The sequence below is a fragment of the Nelumbo nucifera genome, chromosome 4 (assembly GCF_055504915.1).
Source record: "Nelumbo nucifera cultivar China Antique chromosome 4, China Antique-T2T, whole genome shotgun sequence".
In the NCBI taxonomy this organism is placed as follows: Eukaryota; Viridiplantae; Streptophyta; class Magnoliopsida; order Proteales; family Nelumbonaceae; genus Nelumbo; species Nelumbo nucifera.
Genome location: NC_142652.1, coordinates 42,541,321 through 42,560,568, shown reverse-complemented (window position 1 = coordinate 42,560,568; position 19,248 = coordinate 42,541,321). Strand labels below are relative to the sequence as shown.

General features: G+C 40.2%; 1 protein-coding gene across 3 annotated transcripts in view; it reads right to left on the bottom strand.

The window, feature by feature from the left end:
- Window positions 1-19,248, bottom strand: part of LOC104590509 (putative cyclic nucleotide-gated ion channel 20, chloroplastic) — a 169,546-nt gene that overhangs the window by 56,755 nt on the left and 93,543 nt on the right. For all 3 annotated transcript variants that reach the window (XM_088903557.1, XM_088903559.1, XM_088903558.1), the window contains one exon: window positions 15,691-15,836. In XM_088903557.1, coding sequence (XP_088759683.1) covers window positions 15,691-15,836 — 146 coding nt within the window. The remainder of the gene's footprint in view (window positions 1-15,690; window positions 15,837-19,248) is intronic.

The window sequence follows — 19,248 nt, the reverse complement described above, 5'->3', positions numbered from 1 at the left end:
GTAGATCCTGTTGGTAATACTATTTCATAAGAAAACTAGAGGTCGCCCTAGAATTGCAAAATATAAAGAGGATCTACTTTCCATTCTATCACCTTAGAGACGACCTAGAATTGCAAAATGTAGCATCCCTTTGAATAAACCTTCTATTAGAACCACCTCCCACTCTTGACTCTCCAATATTAACACTAAAATGTCATTTCTTAACCCGACATCCATCGATGCATAAATGCTTCGTTTTGCTGAAATAGAGCTGTCGAATGAGAGGAGAAGAAGAAGAAGAAGATATGAGATGGGCGGCAGAATTGTTCTCAGCCAGCCCTAATCTATTATGTATAAGAACATTACATAATGTTACATAAATAGACCAGAATGCCCCTGATTAGGATGGGACACCTAGTCAAATAAACACTAAATAAGATTAGGCCCAGTAACTAAGGCCCAATAACTAATGACTTAAGACCCAACAAAGATAAACATACAAATTAACACAGCCGAACCAACACTCCCCCTCAAGCTAAGCATGGATGTCAATCATGTTTAGCTTGCCAAGTAAGTCCACGAATTTCATTGTAGCTAGCCCTTTAGTCAGAACATCTGCAATCTGCATCTCGGAGGGAGTATAAGGGATGCAGAGTTCTCCTGAGACAATTCTTTCTCTGACAAAGTGACGGTCTATCTCAATATGTTTTGTTCTATCATGTTGCACTGGGTTATTTGCAATGTTGATGGCAGCCTTGTTGTCACAGTACAACCTGAGAGGACACTCAATCTTTATTCCAAGTTCACCAAGCAGGATCTTAAGCCATAAAAGTTCAGCAACACCATGAGCCATAGCTCGATATTCGGCCTCTGCACTAGATCTAGCAACCACATTCTGTTTTTTACTCCTCCATGTAACTAAATTTCCTCCAACAAAGGTGCAGTACCCAGAAGTAGACTTCCTGTCCCCAACAGAGCCAGCCCAATCTGCATCAGTATATCCTTCAACTTCAATTTTACTGTTTTTCCTAAACAGAATCCCTTTCCCCGGGCAAGACGTCAAATATCTGAGGATCCTTTCCACAGTTTTCATGTGAGGGATTTTAGGAGTGTGCATGAATTGACTGACAACATGTACAACATAAGCAATGTCAGGGCGAGTGAGGGACAAGTAAATCAACTTCCCCACCAGCTTTTGATATCTTCCCTTATCAAGGTAGTCCTCTCCTACTGACTCCTGTAGACCATGATTCTGTTCTATTGGAGTATCTGCTGGCCTACACCCCATCATGCCTGTCTCTTGAAGAAGATCAAGGATGTATTTCCGCTGACATATATAGATGCCCTCTTTGGATCTTGCAACTTCAACCCCAAGAAAGTATCTCAGTTGGCCCAGGTCTTTGATCTCAAATTCAGCAGCCAAGACCTCCTTTAGTCTTTTAATCTCTTCCTGATCATCCCCTGTAATTACCATATCATCCACATAGACAATAAGTGTTGTAAGTTTGCCATTTCTCTTCCTTATGAATAGAGTATGATCTGCCCCACTTTGAGTGTAACCCCCTTTCTTCATGGCCCCACATAGCTTCTCAAACCAAGCTCGAGGGGACTGCTTAAGGCCGTATAGGGCTTTTCTCAGTCTACATACCTTCTTACCAAGCCCATAACCTAGTGGAGGATCCATGAACACCTCTTCATGCAGGTCGCCATTCAAGAAAGCATTCTTCACGTCCAACTGATGTAGCTCCCATGAGAAATTTGCAGCTAATGATAATAGAACTCGGATTGTGTTGAGTTTTGCCACCGGAGCAAAGGTTTCTTTGTAGTCAATCCCTTCTTTTTGAGTAAACCCTTTTGCTACCAGTCTAGCCTTGTACCTTTCAATGGACCCGTCCTCCCTATGCTTCACAGTGAACACCCACTTGCATCCAACAGTGCCTTTCCCTTCTGGTAGATCCACTAATTCCCAAGTCCCTGCTTTCATTAAGGCCTTCATTTCTTCGTCCATAGCCTCTTTCCATTTTGGGTTAAATACTGCCTCAGAATACCTGGTAGGAACATGCACAGAAGAGAGAGCAGACACAAAAGAACAATAACGAGGAGACAAATGTGAGTAAGACACAAAATCAGCAATGGGGTGTCTGATAGTACAAGAATGAGTAGACTTACGAAGGGCAATAGGAAGATCCAAGTCAGAGGAACTGATAGGATTACCTTGAGTTTCTGAGACGGGTTGATCCGAGTCCAATTGGTTGCTGTCATGAGTTAGAGGGCCCTTCTTCCTTCTGTTGTAGGTGATTCCGATATCTCTTTGCAGCCTACTGGAGTCTTCAGTAATATTTGCAACATCACTAGTAGTAGCTGGTACAATGGGAGCCTCACTAGATTCACCCGGGATACCACAACTAGGTGGATCAGGAGGAGAAGATGGAAGGCCTGAGGTAGAGAGAGGCACAAAGAATGGAGGAATAGAAGAATCCTCTTCCATCCCACTAGTCTTCCCCTGAAGAGGATTCTGGGAAGAATGAAAATAGGATTGAGACTCAAAGAATACCACATCCTTTGTGACATATTTTTTTTTGGTGACTGGATCATAACACTTGTATCCCTTCTGAGTAGGGAAGTACCCCAAAAAGATTCCCTTTGTAGCCCTAGGATCCAATTTGGTCTTCTTCGGATCCTTGACATGTATAAAGCATACACAACCAAAGACTCTCGGTGGAAGAGAAAAGTCAGGAAGATGAGGGCAAAGAACAGAGAAAGGAGTTTTCATCCCCAATACCTTGGATGGCATTCGATTTATCAGATATGATGCAGTAAGGATTGCTTGAGACCAATAGTTTTTTGGAACTTTGTGCTGAAATAGTAAGGCTCGAGCAGTCTCCAATAGGTGCCTATTCTTGCGCTCAGCAACTCCATTCTGTTGGGGGGTACTAGCACAAGATGACTGATGAATCATTCCAACATCCTCCATAAACAGATTCAAGGACCTTTCAAGGTATTTTGCAGCATTATCTGACCTGAATTGTTTGATCTTCGTGCCAAATTGTGTTTCAATCATTTTGCAAAATGTCATGGTTACCCGCGGCACTTCTTCTCGTCCTTTTAATAAGTAGATCCATGTGCATCGAGAATAGTGATCAATAAAATTGATAAAGTATCGAAAGCCATGAACAAAAATAATGGGAGAGGGGCCCCAAACATCAGAGTGGACTAAGTCAAAAGAAGCTTGAATTTCATTACTCGAAGTTGAATAAACAGTTCTACATTGCTTTGATAGTTGACAGACTTCACAAACTAACTCTTGACTTGAAACACCTTTGAATAATTCTGGAAACAACACTTCCAATGATGAAAACGGTAAATGACCTAGCCTAGCATGCCACAGATGTAACCTAGCTATTGACTCCACATTGGACTGACTACTAGTAGCAGATGTTTGTAAGGCCGAACTGATGTTTGCATCAAGGTAGTAGAAACCTCCACACTCATGACCGCTCCCAATCGTTCTCTTCGTCAATCTGTCCTGAAAGACACAATGAGTAGAAAAAAGGTTATGCTACAATTCAAATTTTTGGTAAGCTTTGAAACAGATAAGAGATTTGAAGAAAGATTGGGAACATGCAAGACAGATTTGAGTGAGAGGTCCTTGCTTAGGTCAACCACTCCTTTCCCAGAGATGGTAGAGAGAGAACCATCAGCAACCCTCATTTTATCTTGGCCAGACATTAAATGATAGGAAGAAAATAGAGAAGACATGTGTGTCATGTGGTCAGTTGCACCATAATCAATAATCCAAGAGGCAGGATCAATAGTACTAATTGCACTAAAGGTAGAGACAATACCTGATCTGGCAAGGGAGGAGGATGGAAGAGAATTGGTCCTTAGACGGGCTAGGGCCCGGCTAAGTACCTCTACCTCATCGGCAGTAAAACCCAAGGACCCGGTTCCAGGGGAATTAGTAGTCTGTCCCATGGAAGAGGAAGTAACTGTGAATGAGTGTTTTGAATCATCATCACTTTGACCCGTAGCCAGATTCACACTTGCAGATTGACCCTTCTGATGCTTCTTATCTTTCCTCAATGCAGCTGGCTTCAGATGCGGATGGAGAACCCAACAGGTCTCTTTCACATGCCTTTCCCCTCCACAGTGGGTGCACTTCAGATGTCTCTTGTCAGAGTGCCTGTTTCCCCTTTGATTTGTAGAGATTAGGGCCAAATGTTCCACAGACTGTTCAGCTAGTTTAGTTTGAGTATCAACCTGCATCTCTTTTCTTCTCACCTCTTCATTCCTCACAAGGTAGTGAACATGATGTAAGTCTGGCATTTCATCCCTTCCCAGAATTTGGGACCTTATGCTCTCATATATAGGATCTAGGCCAGCCAGAAATTTAAATGCTCTACCCTCTTCAACTTGTTTGTCATGCTTTTCCTTGTCTCTGGCATTCTCCCAATCAATAATAAGGTGGTGATCTAACTCTTCCCATAGTCCTTCTAGTGTAGCAAAATATGTTGCAACACTCATATCTCCTTGCCTCAAGGCAGCAATGTCTTGATTCAGTCTGTAAATTCTGGCATTATTCTTTTTCTGCCCATAGGTTTTAGAAACTTTTTCCCATATCTTGGCAGCCGTGGAGAAATGTTGAACAGTCCTAGCTACTCTTGGAGTCATTGAGGCAAGTAGCCAGGACATAATTGTAGCATTCTCCTTGCACCAAGCTGCATATTCAGCACTCCCCACTTCGGGTTCCTTCTTCTGCCCGTCCAAGTAACCAGTGAGTTCCCGGGATGTGATGAAAAGCATGGCTGAGACAGACCATTCTCTGAAATTGTACTCATCCAACAACATACTTGTGATAGGTTGTGCAGATTTGGATTCTCCAAATTAGGAGACCTCCCACAAGCCCTAACATCTCTAGAAGACACTTCCCCGGATATGGAAGACATCTTCTCTTACTCGTAAATGTCAAGACTGTAAACACAATATATAGTGAACTGTTTCACACATACGGAACTTGCTGCACTGTAAACTCAGTCCTGAGAACCCGACACAGAGCTGACACACCGAGTACTACACTGCACACTGTGCCCTAATTACTGCTGTCACAGATTATAATCTGTTGTGCTACCTTCTGCTGTGTTCTAATCACTGCTGCCGCAGCCTGCAACTTGCTGTGTTGGCTTCTACTGTGTGCTAAGCACTGCTATCGCAGGTTATAACCTCACCCACGAACAGTTCTAGGACTGCTGAGATTAGTCCTTCCGCCTAGATCTGTTCTACACAGATCTATCTTAGCCGAATGGCTACAGTCTGCTGTACTGCGTCTATTAGGGCATTAGCCTCTGGGTCTAACTCCCCTTGGGCCCTACAACCAAGGGAAACCCTAGATGTAGGTCCAGCTGTGTTCTACGACCAACCCTAGGGTTTCTTTGCAGCAACCAAAAAAAAAGAAGTGAGAGAGTTAACTGCGAGTAGAAGAAGAGGCGGCTGCTGTAACCAGTCGAAAGATTAGTGCTCTGATACCATGTTTGCTGAAATAGAGCTGTTGAATGAGAGGAGAAGAAGAAGAAGAAGAAGAAGAAGAAGGTATGAGATGGGCGGCAGAATTGTTCTCAGCCAGCCCTAATCTATTATGTATAAAAACATTACATAATGTTACATAAATAGACCAGAATGCCCCTGATTAGGATGGGACACCTAGTCAAATAAACACTAAATAAGATTAGGCCCAGTAACTAAGGCCCAATAACTAATGACTTAAGACCCAACAAAGATAAACATACAAATTAACACAGCCGAACCAACACTTCGGTTCTTGAATTAGTAAGATGTCCTTTTTCACTTCTTCACACCACATTTCTGGCATGTTCATCTTTAGCAGGATTTCTTAGCCCCTTGTGTTCAAAGATAAAATCTCCACAGTTAATCTCAGCTTTAGGTGATTACAATTATTTGTAGTTGTTGAAATGGAGCACAATTAAGTTTTTCCGCTTCTAAAACCTTTCTCCTTCCTGGTTTCTTCTTCACTTGTTTTTTCACCTTTTATCATTATAATATTATATTTTCATTTCTGCATTGAAGTTGGCACCAGAGCAACACTGGAGATCCTTCCAACTAACAGGAAATTGTTGATATCACTAGCTGTGGCTGTATGGATGACATCATCAGCCCTATGGTTAACCACTAGCCCAGTCTAAGAAATCTCTATATTCCAATAGAGAATGAATTCAGGGACTTCTCCATGAGGATTATTTAGTGATTTTATCTGAATAAAAGGTAGTAGAACATTGTGTATCTAGACTTCTTTGGTTGAAGAATCTAACAGGAGAGTTGGGGATTAATTTTCATTCACCTATGAAACTGTATTGCGGCAATCAAGTTGTGTTTAATATTGCCTATAATCCAATCTAGCATGATAGGACCAAACATATTTGTTGACAACCCATTTTTGCGCTCTTTGGTCTTTTTGCAGTTCTTCAAGATCCAAGCATGCTTCAGCTAACCTCTCAGTCGACCCAAGGGCATTTTTGGAATTTCACAAAAGTTTGAACTCTACAACCAGCACATTAGGTACATAGAGCCCTAAAATCCAAATCCAATGAGACCATGATCATCCAAACCAAACACCATTTACCCCTTCATCTTAAGACCCAAAGCCAGAACTGATTCTAGTCATCTAATTGGGGTCATTTTGATCTTGAACCTCATATCACGTCGAATCAGAAATCTGAAACCATAGGTACGTAGCGCCAAAAAATCCAAATCCATCGACACCAAGATCACCTAATTTCAATACCGTTTACCCCTTTCATCTTAAGACCCAAAGTCGGAACCAATCCCGATAATCGGGGTCATTTTGATTCTGAATCTCATCTCCCATCAAATCAGAAATCCAAGACCACAGGTATGTAGAGCCTAACAATCCAAATCCGAGGATATCCAAATCACCGAAATCCGACATCGCTTACCCCTTCATCTTAGGACCCGAAGCCAAAACTGATTCCGATCGTTTAATGGGGGTCATTTTGATTCTGAATCTCATCTCCCGTCAAATCAAAAATCCGAGACCACAGGTATATAGAGCCCAACAATCCAAATCCAACGACACCATTTACCCTTTCATCTTAAGACTCGAAGCCGGAACCAATTCTGATCGTCCGATTGGGATCATTTTTTATCTTGAACCATATGCTACATGAAACCAAAAATCCAACCTTGTAGATGCCTAGAGCTCCAAATTCCGAGTCCAAGGAAACCAAGATCATCCAATTCAGACACCATTAGCCTTTCTATCTTGAGACCCAAATCTAGATTGATCTAGGCCCTCCATTTGGAATCCTCTTCACTACAAATTCGAACCTAGGGACCCTCATGACCAGATCTTTCCCTCAGCCTCCAGAGCCATCTTAGAATTTAAAATTTAACCAAATAAGGAGCCACAATCAAATAAGCCAATCACCTAAACTTGGAATGTTAAATTTAAGTAAATTGGTGAAATTTTCCACCTATTGTCTTCATTGATTGAGAGGATCTCTCCCAAAGCTATCTTGGTAGCCCCTTTCCTCAATCAATCTCCCTCCAAAAACCCTTTAAACCTTTAAACCTCAGCCATAGATCTCCTAAATCTCAAATCTCAGCCCTCCATTCCCTTCTAGAATCCTCCCCAAAAATCTATAAATACCCTCCTTTTCTCACACACAAGGACACACATTCTAGCCTAGGGAGAAACCCATGCAAGCACACTCCCACAACCATTAGCCACATCCTTAAGCTCCCTCTCTCTTCCATCCACATCCTACACTTTGAAAAAACTCTTTTCTTCAACCCACACACTGGAAGCACAAGAAACACCCCTTGGACGCTATGAAGCAAAGCAAGGAGAATGCTTGAGATCAAACAATGCAGCAGTGGTATGACAACTCTTATGTCAGTCTTTCTATACCATTTGGGCCACACAACCAATAGTTCTATCCTACCAAAAAATCTGAATATTTCCATAAGAATGGAGAGAGGTTTTGAATGTATGAATGATGCCGAAGGGTCATGTCGAGTGTCAATTAATCATAAAACTCAGAGTTACAGGATACAGTGGTAGAAAGTTATAATGGTTTTCTCTCATTCTTGGATTTTTCTATGGGTTTAGTTAAATAACTGAATTTTCACTCAAGCAATCACAAACAGAATACCAAGTAAGTCATCTTCTTGTAATGTAAAATGTTGATTACTAGTGAATTATCTTGCATGTATTAGTAGATCCGCTTGCTGGATTGGAAAGTAGCTTGGTAATCCTATTTTGATCAACATGCACTCTCATTCTATTTGCTCGTTTTTCTTTGCGTGAATAAATAGGCATCAGGATTTTGCATGATAATGGTCACTTTCATCACATCTTAGTTGTAGGATATAGAATTACTTCTTACCTAAACTGCCGGTAGTGGATTTACATATTGGCATTGTTAATTAACTGAATATTAGGGTTTACACTCTTTGATGGAAACCTAAACTGCCAGTAGTGGATTTCAACTGTAACTAAAATTGTTTTTGCAAAATGTATTTATATGAAAAAGTTTTGCAAAAAAAGGTTTTAATCCCGGGATCCACCTGAGCAGAGAGTGTGGCACTGCACCTTGTAGTCAGGGGAGAGGTCCTTCCCTATCGGGTAGTGTTGTGATCATTATGAGCCGAGAAGTTAAGTGTAAGAGACCATTACAGGGCTGATTACCTGATGACTTTTATCTCACTTAAGTCCATTATCGTTGAATATTTATAGGGTGGCTGAATCTAGGGATCATTTAGGTGTAAATATTGGACTCAGACAGCCCATGCTGATTGGATCAGGGGTTCACTGCTTTGAGCAGTAAATTCGGCCTAACCTCTTTTAGAGGTGGGTCCGGACCCTTATGGACTTGAGGGAAACCTTTGTGGGATCCCATGACATACAATATCAGGCCTAAAGTAGCCATGCAACACCTAGGGTCGTGAGCCTTTGAAGAAAATGGGCCAAAGGCCCATAATTAATAAGATTAATTAAGTAGTCACATGACAAAATCTGGGTCTGGTATTGTGTATGGAGCACTTATCCTCTCAAGGGGATAATGTTTAATTGTTAAATGAGTCTAGATCTAATTCAGATTTGGATAATCTCCTAATTATATTAGGAGAGTGCTCCATTAAGAGATAAAAGAAGAGGGTGAATTAGACTTGTACACTTTTCTCTTTTGTTCCCTCTTCTTCTCTTTTGTCTCCCAAGAAACCCTATCGCGACCTAGGCTTTCAAGAACTGATTTAGATCAGTTTTATTCTCTATTTTTTTCAAGAAAAACACAAGAGAATATCAGGTCAATTACCCTACTCAATCCAAGCAAGTTGGAAAGTAGATTTGCTGAAATCAAGTGTTGTTGAATCGGTCCTCTGTACATTGCGCCATCTTCAGTTGGAGGCTGGTTTTAGGACTGATATTGGGTGTGAACTTCCACCTTGGGAGCTACGATTTGTGGTCTCCGTATCAGGTATCATCTCCCTTCTCTTTGGTTTCAAATCTAGTCCAATCGATGCAAGAACGATCTTGAAATTTTAGATTTCAAATTTATTGAGAAATTGGTTCCTGAAAAGGTTAGAAAAAATTTTGAAATTCCGTCTAACCATCAAGCATGGTTCGGCCTGAAGGGATGAGATATCCATCGTATGGATGCCCAAATCTTGCGGAATAGAATGGGCGAATTTCAAAAATTTTTCTCCATCCTACTGGGAATCGTATTCCCTTATTTTAGAAAAATCATATTTTTCAATGAACAATCTTGAACCAACATGATACGGAGAAATAATATCTCCCAACGAAGGTGTTCACGCCCAAGGAAGGATCCAAAGACTGCTCCCATTGAAGATGGCGCAATGCAGGATGGAGCAGAATCAACAGTGTTCTTCCCAAGAACCTAATCCTTCGCAAGAATTACCAGGACGGCACGTGAGCACAGCTTCCTATCAGTCCCTTCACAAGAAACTGATACCAAGATCCAATCTTGATTTCTCCCACCTAACTGGAGATCGAACTGGCAGGTGAGGCAGCGGCAGGAAGGAGGCAGCAAGGAAGAATTTTGCAGGGTTGCTGAATTCTTCGTTCAGTGATTTCAACTCTGAAGAGGATGTGAATGTGTATCTACTAAAAGCTGTCGCCCCCTCCTCCTTTTATAAGCTTAAAGGGATCAGCTCCTAATCCCATTAGGAGTTGCTGATCCAAATCATATTTGGATCAGAATTCCCTTTAAGTGATAAGGGTAAACCCTTATCTTATCTGCAGATTAGATCAGCCTTCTCCTAATCTCATTAGGAGGTTTCCAGATCTGAATCACATTTAGATTTGGACTCTCTGAGTGGATAGGATTAAGACCCAATCCTATTTGCTAATCCAATCTCAGAATTTGCCCCTTATTTAATTGATCAAATCAGCCCAGTTCGAAATGGGCTTTAGGCCCATTAATGTTATGTGCTCACTTAACCTTCCTAACTGCTGCCCAGTTGGGCTTCCTTGTATGGCATGGGACCCAAACATTGATCTACACATCAGCCACATGGGTTCAGCCCAGCCTTTGTTACAAGGCTTGGCCGAATACACTGTTATGGACAGTGCACCCCCTGAAACCTATCAGATGGGCTCTATGGGCCCAACACTTACCCTAAGTGGTCCCTGGGCCAAGCCACCTTGTAACACCCAAAGACTATGGGCAGATGCAAGATTAGCCCATCAGGTATTACCCTAAATGGTCTTACACTTAACCTCTCAGCCCATAATGATCAAACACTGCCCGACAAGAGAGGACCTCTCCCTCGGCTGGAAGGAACAGTGATGCACTCTCTACTCATATGGATCCTGTGAATTAAAACCTTTTGCAAACGTTTGGAAACCATTATATATATACTTTTATATCTCATATAAAATATATTTTGCAAAACAAATCTCAACAATTGAAATCGGCTGCCGGTAGTCTTGGTTTCCATCAGAGAGAGTGCATCCCCGATCATTACCTTTGTCCGACAAAGGGGCTGATCTTGTCACTATGATCACCCACTTAGATGAATTCTCAGAATGTCCCAACATACCTAGGTTTTCACTGAAGGGATGAGAGATCCATCGTATGGACACCCAAATCTTATGGAATAAGGTGGGCGAATTTCAAAAAAAAATTTCTCTTCCTTTCAACTGGGAAACGAATTCCCTATTTAGAAAATCATATTTTCAAGGATCAATCTTGAACCATAAACTGAACCAAATCGGAACAAAAGCAGTAGGAGAGAATTATACCTGATACGAAGAAATAATATCTCCTAATGGAGGAGTTCACGCCCAAGGAAGGATCCAAAGACTGCTCCCTCTGAAGATAGCGCAGTGCAGGATGGAGAAAAATCAGCAGTGTTCTTCTCCAAGAACCTAGTCCTTCGCAAGAAATAGTAGGATGGCACATGAGCACAGCTTCCAATCAGTCATTTCACAAAGAACTGATATCAAGATCGAATCTTGACTTCTCCCACTGAACTGGAGATTGAACTGGCAAGATAAGGGGCAAGAAGAAGGAGGCGGCAAGAAAGAATTCTGCAGAGTTGCTTAATTCTTTCTTCTGTGATTTCAGCTCTAAAGAGGATGTGAATGTGTGTCATCTAAAGGCTGCCGCCCCTTCCTTCTTTTGTAACCCTAAAGGATCAGTCCCTAATCCAATTAGGAGTTGCTGATCCAAATCATATTTGGATCAAACATCCCTTTAGGAGATAAGGATAAACCCTTATCTGCAGATTAGATCAGCCTTCTCCTAATCTCATTAGGAGGTTTCTAGATCTGAATCACATTCAGATTTGGACTCTCTGAGTGGATAGGGTTAAGACTCTATCCTATCTGCTAATCCATCTCAGAATTCGCCCCATGTTTAACTCATTAAATTAGCCCAATTCGAAATGGGATTGAGGCCCATTAAGGTTATGTGCTCACTTAGCCTTCCTAACTGCTGCCCAGTTGGGCTTCCTTGTATGGCGTGGGACCCAAGCATTGATCTATACATCAGCCACATGGGTTCAGCCCAGTCTTTGTTACAAGGCCTGGCTGAATACACTGTTATGGACAGTGCACCCCCTGAAACCCATCACATGGGCTCTATGGGCCCAACACTTACCCTAAGTGGTCCCTGGGCCAATCCACCTTGTAACACCCAGGGACTGTGGGCAGATGCAAGAATAGCCCATCAGGTATTATCTTCAATGGTCTTACACTTAACCTCTCAGCCCATAATGATCAAACACTGCCCGACAAGAGAGGACCTCTCCCTCGGCTACAAGGAACAGTGTTGCACTCTCGACTTATATGGATCCAGGGAATTAAAACCTTTGCAAACATTTTAGAAACCATAATATATATACTTTTATATCTCATATAAAATATATTTTGCAAAACAAATCTCAACGATTGAAATCGGCTGCCGGCAGTCTTGGTTTCCATTAGTGAGAGTGCATCCCCGATCATTACCTTTGTCCGACAAAGGGGCTGATCTTGTCACTATGATCACCCACTCAGATGAATTCTCAGACTGTCCCAACATACCCAGGTTTTGACCCCCACTAAGGATCTCACTGATTGGTACATCAAAGGCAGCCCAATCCGACACCTAGTGCAGTATCATAATCGAGTCTAGGGGTCGGGTGTAACTTTCCAGTTTTGCCCATTAATCTCAAGGTCCAGGGCAATACTGGAAATCTGGTCCAATTCAAAGATTCAATTGATCCTACATTGCATGTGCCTGGGGTCTCACCCTGGTGGCTGAGACAGGCCACCCCAACCGACTTGGTGGCACATCAGTGTCAGCCTTATCAGGATAGGTCTCTCCAGACCGACCCACTGGCTGTGAACATTCTAAACTAACACGAGTCTCATTAAGTGTCCAGTTTAAGGGTATTGCACAGAAACACACCAAAGGAACATGAATCAAATATGTACTTTATTCATTTACAATAAACTCATAATGTACATCATTCTGATTGAAGCTAAGGGCATACAAAAACTGTCTAACATTGACCCCCGCTAAGGATCTCACTGATTGGCATATCAAAGACAGCCCAATACGACACTTAGTGCAGTATCATAATCGAGTCTAGGGGTCAGGTGTAATTTTCCATTTTTGCCCATCAATCTCCAAGGTCCAGGGCAATACTGCAAATCTGGTCCGATTCAAAGATTCAATTAATCCTACATTGCATGTGCCTTGGGTCTCACCCTGACAGCTGAGATAGGCCACCCCAACAATTGGCAGCACACCAGTGTCAGCCTTGGCAGAATAAATCTCCCCAGACTTATCCAACGGCTGTGAACATTCTAAACTAACACGAGTCTCATAAGTGTCTAATTTAAGGGTATTACACAGAAACACACCACAAGAACATGAATCAAATATGTACTTTATTCATTTACAATAAATTCATAATGTACATCATTCTGATTGGAGCTAAGGGCATGCAACTGTCTAACACGACCATCCATCAGATAGATTCTAACCCTATTCCAACACATAGTCCATCACTTAGGATTTCGTTAGCTTTAATTTCTATAGCAAATAATTAGTTTTTAGTTCATGTATCCTCCACTCACTTGTTTCAATGATAGATTATGACTTGCATGATTTACCTAGCTATTTGAACATTCTCTCTTCATTTGATATTGTCATTTCTTTAGTTTATTTCTTTTAGTAGTTTTAATATTATTTGTCCATTACTATTTAAGTGGGTTCTAATTTTTAAGGCCCAAAATTATTAAAAATCATCCTTGGAACATTGGTGAAGTAGAGACTGGTATAACCGGGCGTGTAGGGTGCCTAACACCTTTCCTCACTTTACCTTGGTCCCTGGACCCATCAAATCTATATCCCCATTGGGCAACGAGTCACCAAGAAAACAAAATGTTTTCTTGAAAATTTTCTAGAACATGGAATTATTTAATAAACCTTCAAGAAATCATCAAAAGAAGTATAGTTGCACACTTAGGCTGTGTTTGGTTTGAAATAAAAGGAACAGAAAGGAAGGGAAACCTATTTTATATGAGCCACTGCTGCCACTGTTTAAATTTGCATGAGCTTAAAATTTCCCTTCCTTTTAGTAGGAGAAAATTAAGAGACTTTAATAAGTATCCTTTTCTTCATTCCCCTTTTAGTTTTTTTATCCATCTTCTCTTCATTAAATATGCCACTTTCCATATTTTAGGAAAATATTTTAATAAATTTATAAACAATAGCAAAGAACTTTATAAGTCAAATAGGATAAAACTATGAGACTTTAATAAGTTCCTTATCAAATCACCAATTCCTCATTGGTTCTTTTAGGAAAATATTTAAAAAAATATGAGAATTTAAAAAAAAAATGAAAAGTTTTTAATAATATTCTAAAGTTTTAAACCAAACATATAATTTATCAATGAAATTAAAACATCACTGACATCCAAAAATTTTGGAGATATTTGGAAAAAATAAGATTCCCAAAAAACTTTGCATCGTCACCTAGAAAAAGGGGGATATTCAAGGGAAATTTCACCAAATATTGCCAATATTCAAACCATGCTTAATCCACAATGCAAATGGAAGGAAAATGATAAAAGAGTAAAAACAAAAAAAAATCAGGATGCGAACTCAAATCATTTACACTCGTACTTTTGCATCACCGCAAATGAAATTGCACAGCAAACAAACAAGGCCTATATAGCATAATATGTAGCAATATTTGTCTTTTAGGAAATGAATAAACAATTAAAATTTTTCATTTCAATATTACCGACTCGTGATGGTTCAGTTAGTAAGTTCTCTGGCAAGTTGGAGCAGAGACATGGGATCAAATCCTGTTGCCTCGTGGGTTGGGGAGATTATGGATTTGGGGGATGGCTATCCTTCATTGTGTGGCCCCTTGAAAAAAGAAGTTCTAGGTCTGATACCCAGAGAACCCTACAGACTACAGGATCTACAGGTTTTTTTTTCCTGCTTTCCAAGTTTCGAAATATGATAAATCTTTGCTATCGTTCAATGTTGCATATTGGGTGTTGCTATGAGGTGATACAAAAACTCTACTTTGGGGCTAACATTGACCAATAACCAGTAAATAAACATCTTGTAACTGAATCCTTTCAGATACTCTTACTGTTTTGCCCTATGAAACCAGTCAAGTAGAAATCATCCCTTGTGTGTCTACTCCATTAGATTAAAACCTAATTCAACTTCCCTTTTGTCCCATTTTAATAGATTTGCACTACAGTAATTCTTCTCAAATTCCCACTTTCTTGTGCTTGGGTTTTTGTTAAGTATTCTGTGTGTATTGATAAAGGTCCTCTCGATCTTTAACCAGCAATTTAGATCCTTTAACTTGAATCCTAACATGACATTGCCCTAGTCATATAATACTTGTACCATTCAATATAAACCCTAGACGAACCAAATTTCATGGTTGTACATGCTTTCCTAGACTTTCATAAACCACATTTGTTAAAAATAGTCTGTCAGACCTCAAGGAAGCATCAATAACATAATTCAACATTAAATGAGCTTCTTTAACTAGTTGTTAATTTCTTTAAATTATGAAAATTTTCCTCAACTCTCAAGTCTGAATTTCAATTAAAAAAATGAAAGACTTTTTCTACATTTATGTTACGTATCCAGTGGCATTTTTCATTATCAATCCAATAAATACAGTACATACCTCCTTCCAAGGGCTTGCAAATAATTTTGTATATTTCCAATCAGTAATGCAAAAAGTAAGAGGCCAAGTCCAATAATTGCCATGGTAAAAAGAACTTCCCATTCAAAATCACTAGGAACTTGGTTTCCGGCAAGCGTGCTGATTTGCTAATGCATTACCACCAAAAACGAAAACATAGTTCCAATTAGTAGTATGTGCGATAAATAGTCAAATGGCAAATAACAAAATTCTAGGTAAGTAATATTTAGAAAAAAACACTCTACTCATTCAGACAACTTTATGTTTCAAACCATCAAACAAATATAAGAAACTAAGGTTAATAAACAAAATAATATGCTGCAAATTTGTACAATGAACTTAGTCAAAACTACATGATAGAGTGAGCTCAAGTAACATATGAACCTCATAGAAATGTGCAAATTATTCTAATAGATCAACCAAACAATCTGTTACACAAAAAAAAGCTAAAACATTAACCTGGTCTAAACACATAAACAGACATATGAAACTAACACAAACCGTATAGATGACCCAATCTGTCAACAGTATTTATTGCTAACAACTAGCTTAAACCAAGGTTCAAAATATTAACTCGATATGCCTGATACAGGGTGTATCATATCAGTATCCAAAGGCATGGGTACATGGCTTACATGGAAAATATCAAAATAATGCAGTATAAAGGGACTTGTTCCTGGTCTTCAACTTTTAGTGAGTTGTAGAAACTAGGGTTTCAAGAGAGAGGAAGAAGAGAAGAGAAGAGAAGAGAAGAAGAAGGGGAAGAAGAGAGCTAAGTGCCGAGAGGAGTGTGTTTTCATTGTTCACACCCTCAAAAGAATACATTATAATCTGAGAAAATAATAATTACAAGAAGGCCCCTATATGGGTGCCCAAATACTAAGAGAGTATAAGAAAGGAGAAAAAAACCAAGAACACCCCTGTCTAGCCATTCTCAACACTCCTCCTCAAGCTGAGCATATATGTGAATCATGCCCAGCTTGGCAAGGTTCTTAGCAAACTTTGGATGGTGAACACCTTTAGTGAGGCAATCAGCTAGTTGGTCTTCTGACCTTACAAAAGGAAGGCAACTCCCTCCGCTAGCAATTCTTTCTCTAATAAAGTGTCTATCCACCTCAATATGCTTTGTACGATCATGTTGGACAGAATTTTGAGCAATATTTATGACTATTTGATTGTCACAATATAGTCTCATTGGAACATCTGCTTGGATGCCCATCTCAGTCAATAAGGTCTTCAACCAGAGTAGTTCAGACACTCCATGAGCCATTGCCCTGTACTTTGCCTCAACACTAGAACGAGCAACCACATATTGTTTCTCACTTCTCCAGGAAACCACATTGCCTCCAACTGAGGCACAATAATCGGATGCAGATCTTCTATCATCGATGGACCCTGCCCAATCAACATCTGTGTAAGCCTCAATCTTTAAATGGCCGTGGTTGGAATACAACATCCCTTTGCTAGGACATCCTTTCAGGTATGCTAAAATTCTGTTAATTGCCTGCATATGAGATGTCCTGGGTTCATGCATATATTGGCTAACCACTCCAACAGCATAGGAAATGTCAGGTCTAGTCAAACAAAGATACATAAGGCGTCCCACCAATCTCTGATATACCCCCTGTCTATAAGAACTTCTCCTTCAGTAGAGTTCAACTTGTGGTTGGGATCAATTGGAGTTTCTACAAGCTTTCACCCTAATTTCCCAACCTCATGAAGCAAATCAAGTACATATTTCCTTTGTGACAGAAAAATCCCCTTCTTGGATCTTGTAACTTCAATGCCAAGAATGTATCGGAGATCACCAAGGTCCTTAATCTCAAATTCAGAAGCAATGAATGACTTTAACTATGAGATACCTCTGATATCATCACCTGTCACAACAATGTCATCAACATATACTATCAACATTGTTACTCTACCTTCAACTCTTCTAATAAATAAGGTGTGGTCAGCCTAAGATTGAGAAAAAACAATCTTTAAAATGGCATTCCTGAACCTGTCAAACCATGCTCTTGGAGATTGTTTTAGCCCATACAAAGACTTTTTCAAGCGGCACACTTTTCCATCACTATTAGGAAAACTTACCCCAGGTGGTAAGTCCATATACACTTCCTCTTGTAAGTCCCCAATAAGGAAGGCATTCTTTACATCCATTTGATATAAAGGCCACGAGTAATGGGTAGAAAGAGACATGATCACACAAATAGAGTTCATTTTAGCAACTGGAGCAAAGGTTTCCAAATAATCAATGCCATAAGGCTGAGTGTATCCTTTGGCTACAAGCCGAGCATTGTATCTTTCAATTGAGCCATTTGCCTTATGCTTAATAGTATAAATCCACTTACACCCAACAGGAATCTTATCTTTGGGGCATGGAACACAAGTCTAATTCTTTATTAGGGCCTCCATTTCTTAGTTCATAGCTTCCTTCCAGAGTGAGCACTGCATTGCATCTGTAACATTGCGAGGGATGGAACCAGAAGATATAGGAGAAATATAGGCACAATAGGAAGGTGAAAGAGCATAAGACACATAGTTAGTGATAGGATAATTTTTGCATGTCCTCTTCCCTTTTCGAATGGCAATAGGAAGATCAAGGTTAAAATCAATAATAGGATTGTCAGGAGGTTCAAGATTACCTAAGTCCGGGGAATCAGATTGTGATGGGCATTCTGTTTCAGGAGCCACCCTCTTATTGTGCCTGATGAAAAATTGCTGCTAGGACCGAGGTCGATACACAGGAGGAAGAGGAGGAGGAGGAGAAGGAATAGCGGTAGGAAGAGAGGAAGGAATAGAGGTAGGTATAGGAAGGCAGAAGGGAGTCCAATCTTCATTTGTATTCTCCCCCTGAAGAGAAGGACGGGGTGACTGGAAAAAGGAAGAGGATTCCAAAAAGGTAACACCCTTAGGGACATATCTCTTGTTAGAGAGAGCATCATAACATCTATAGCCTTTCTGGACTGGAGAGTAACCAAAGAATACACACTTAACTGATTTAGGATCAAACTTGCACCGGGAATGACTCATATCATGAACAAAGCAAACACAACCAAAGACCTTAAGGGGTAGATTTAAAGGAGGTTCATCAGGGAAGAGTAGTTGATGAGGAGAATGAAGGTTAAGGACCCTTAATGGGAGTCTGTTAATGAGATATACAGTTGTCTCAATAGCATCACCCCAGAAAAGAGTTGGAACATGATTTTGGAACAATAAGCCTCGAGCAACTTCAACCACATGCCTATTTTTTCTTTCAGCCACCCCATTTTGTTGTGGAGTATGACTACATGAACTTTGGTGAATAGTTCCCCTGTCTTCAAGAAATCTATGCAAGTGATGTTCAAAGTATTCCTTGGCATTGCCAGATCTTATTATCTTAACTCTTTTCTCAAATTGTGTCTCGACCATATTCATGAAGTTTTCAACAATCATAGGAACTTCATCTCTACTTCTCATCAAATAAATCCATGTATACCGACTATAATCATCAATGAAGAGAATGAAATATCTGTACCCCCCCATACAGGGGACAGCATA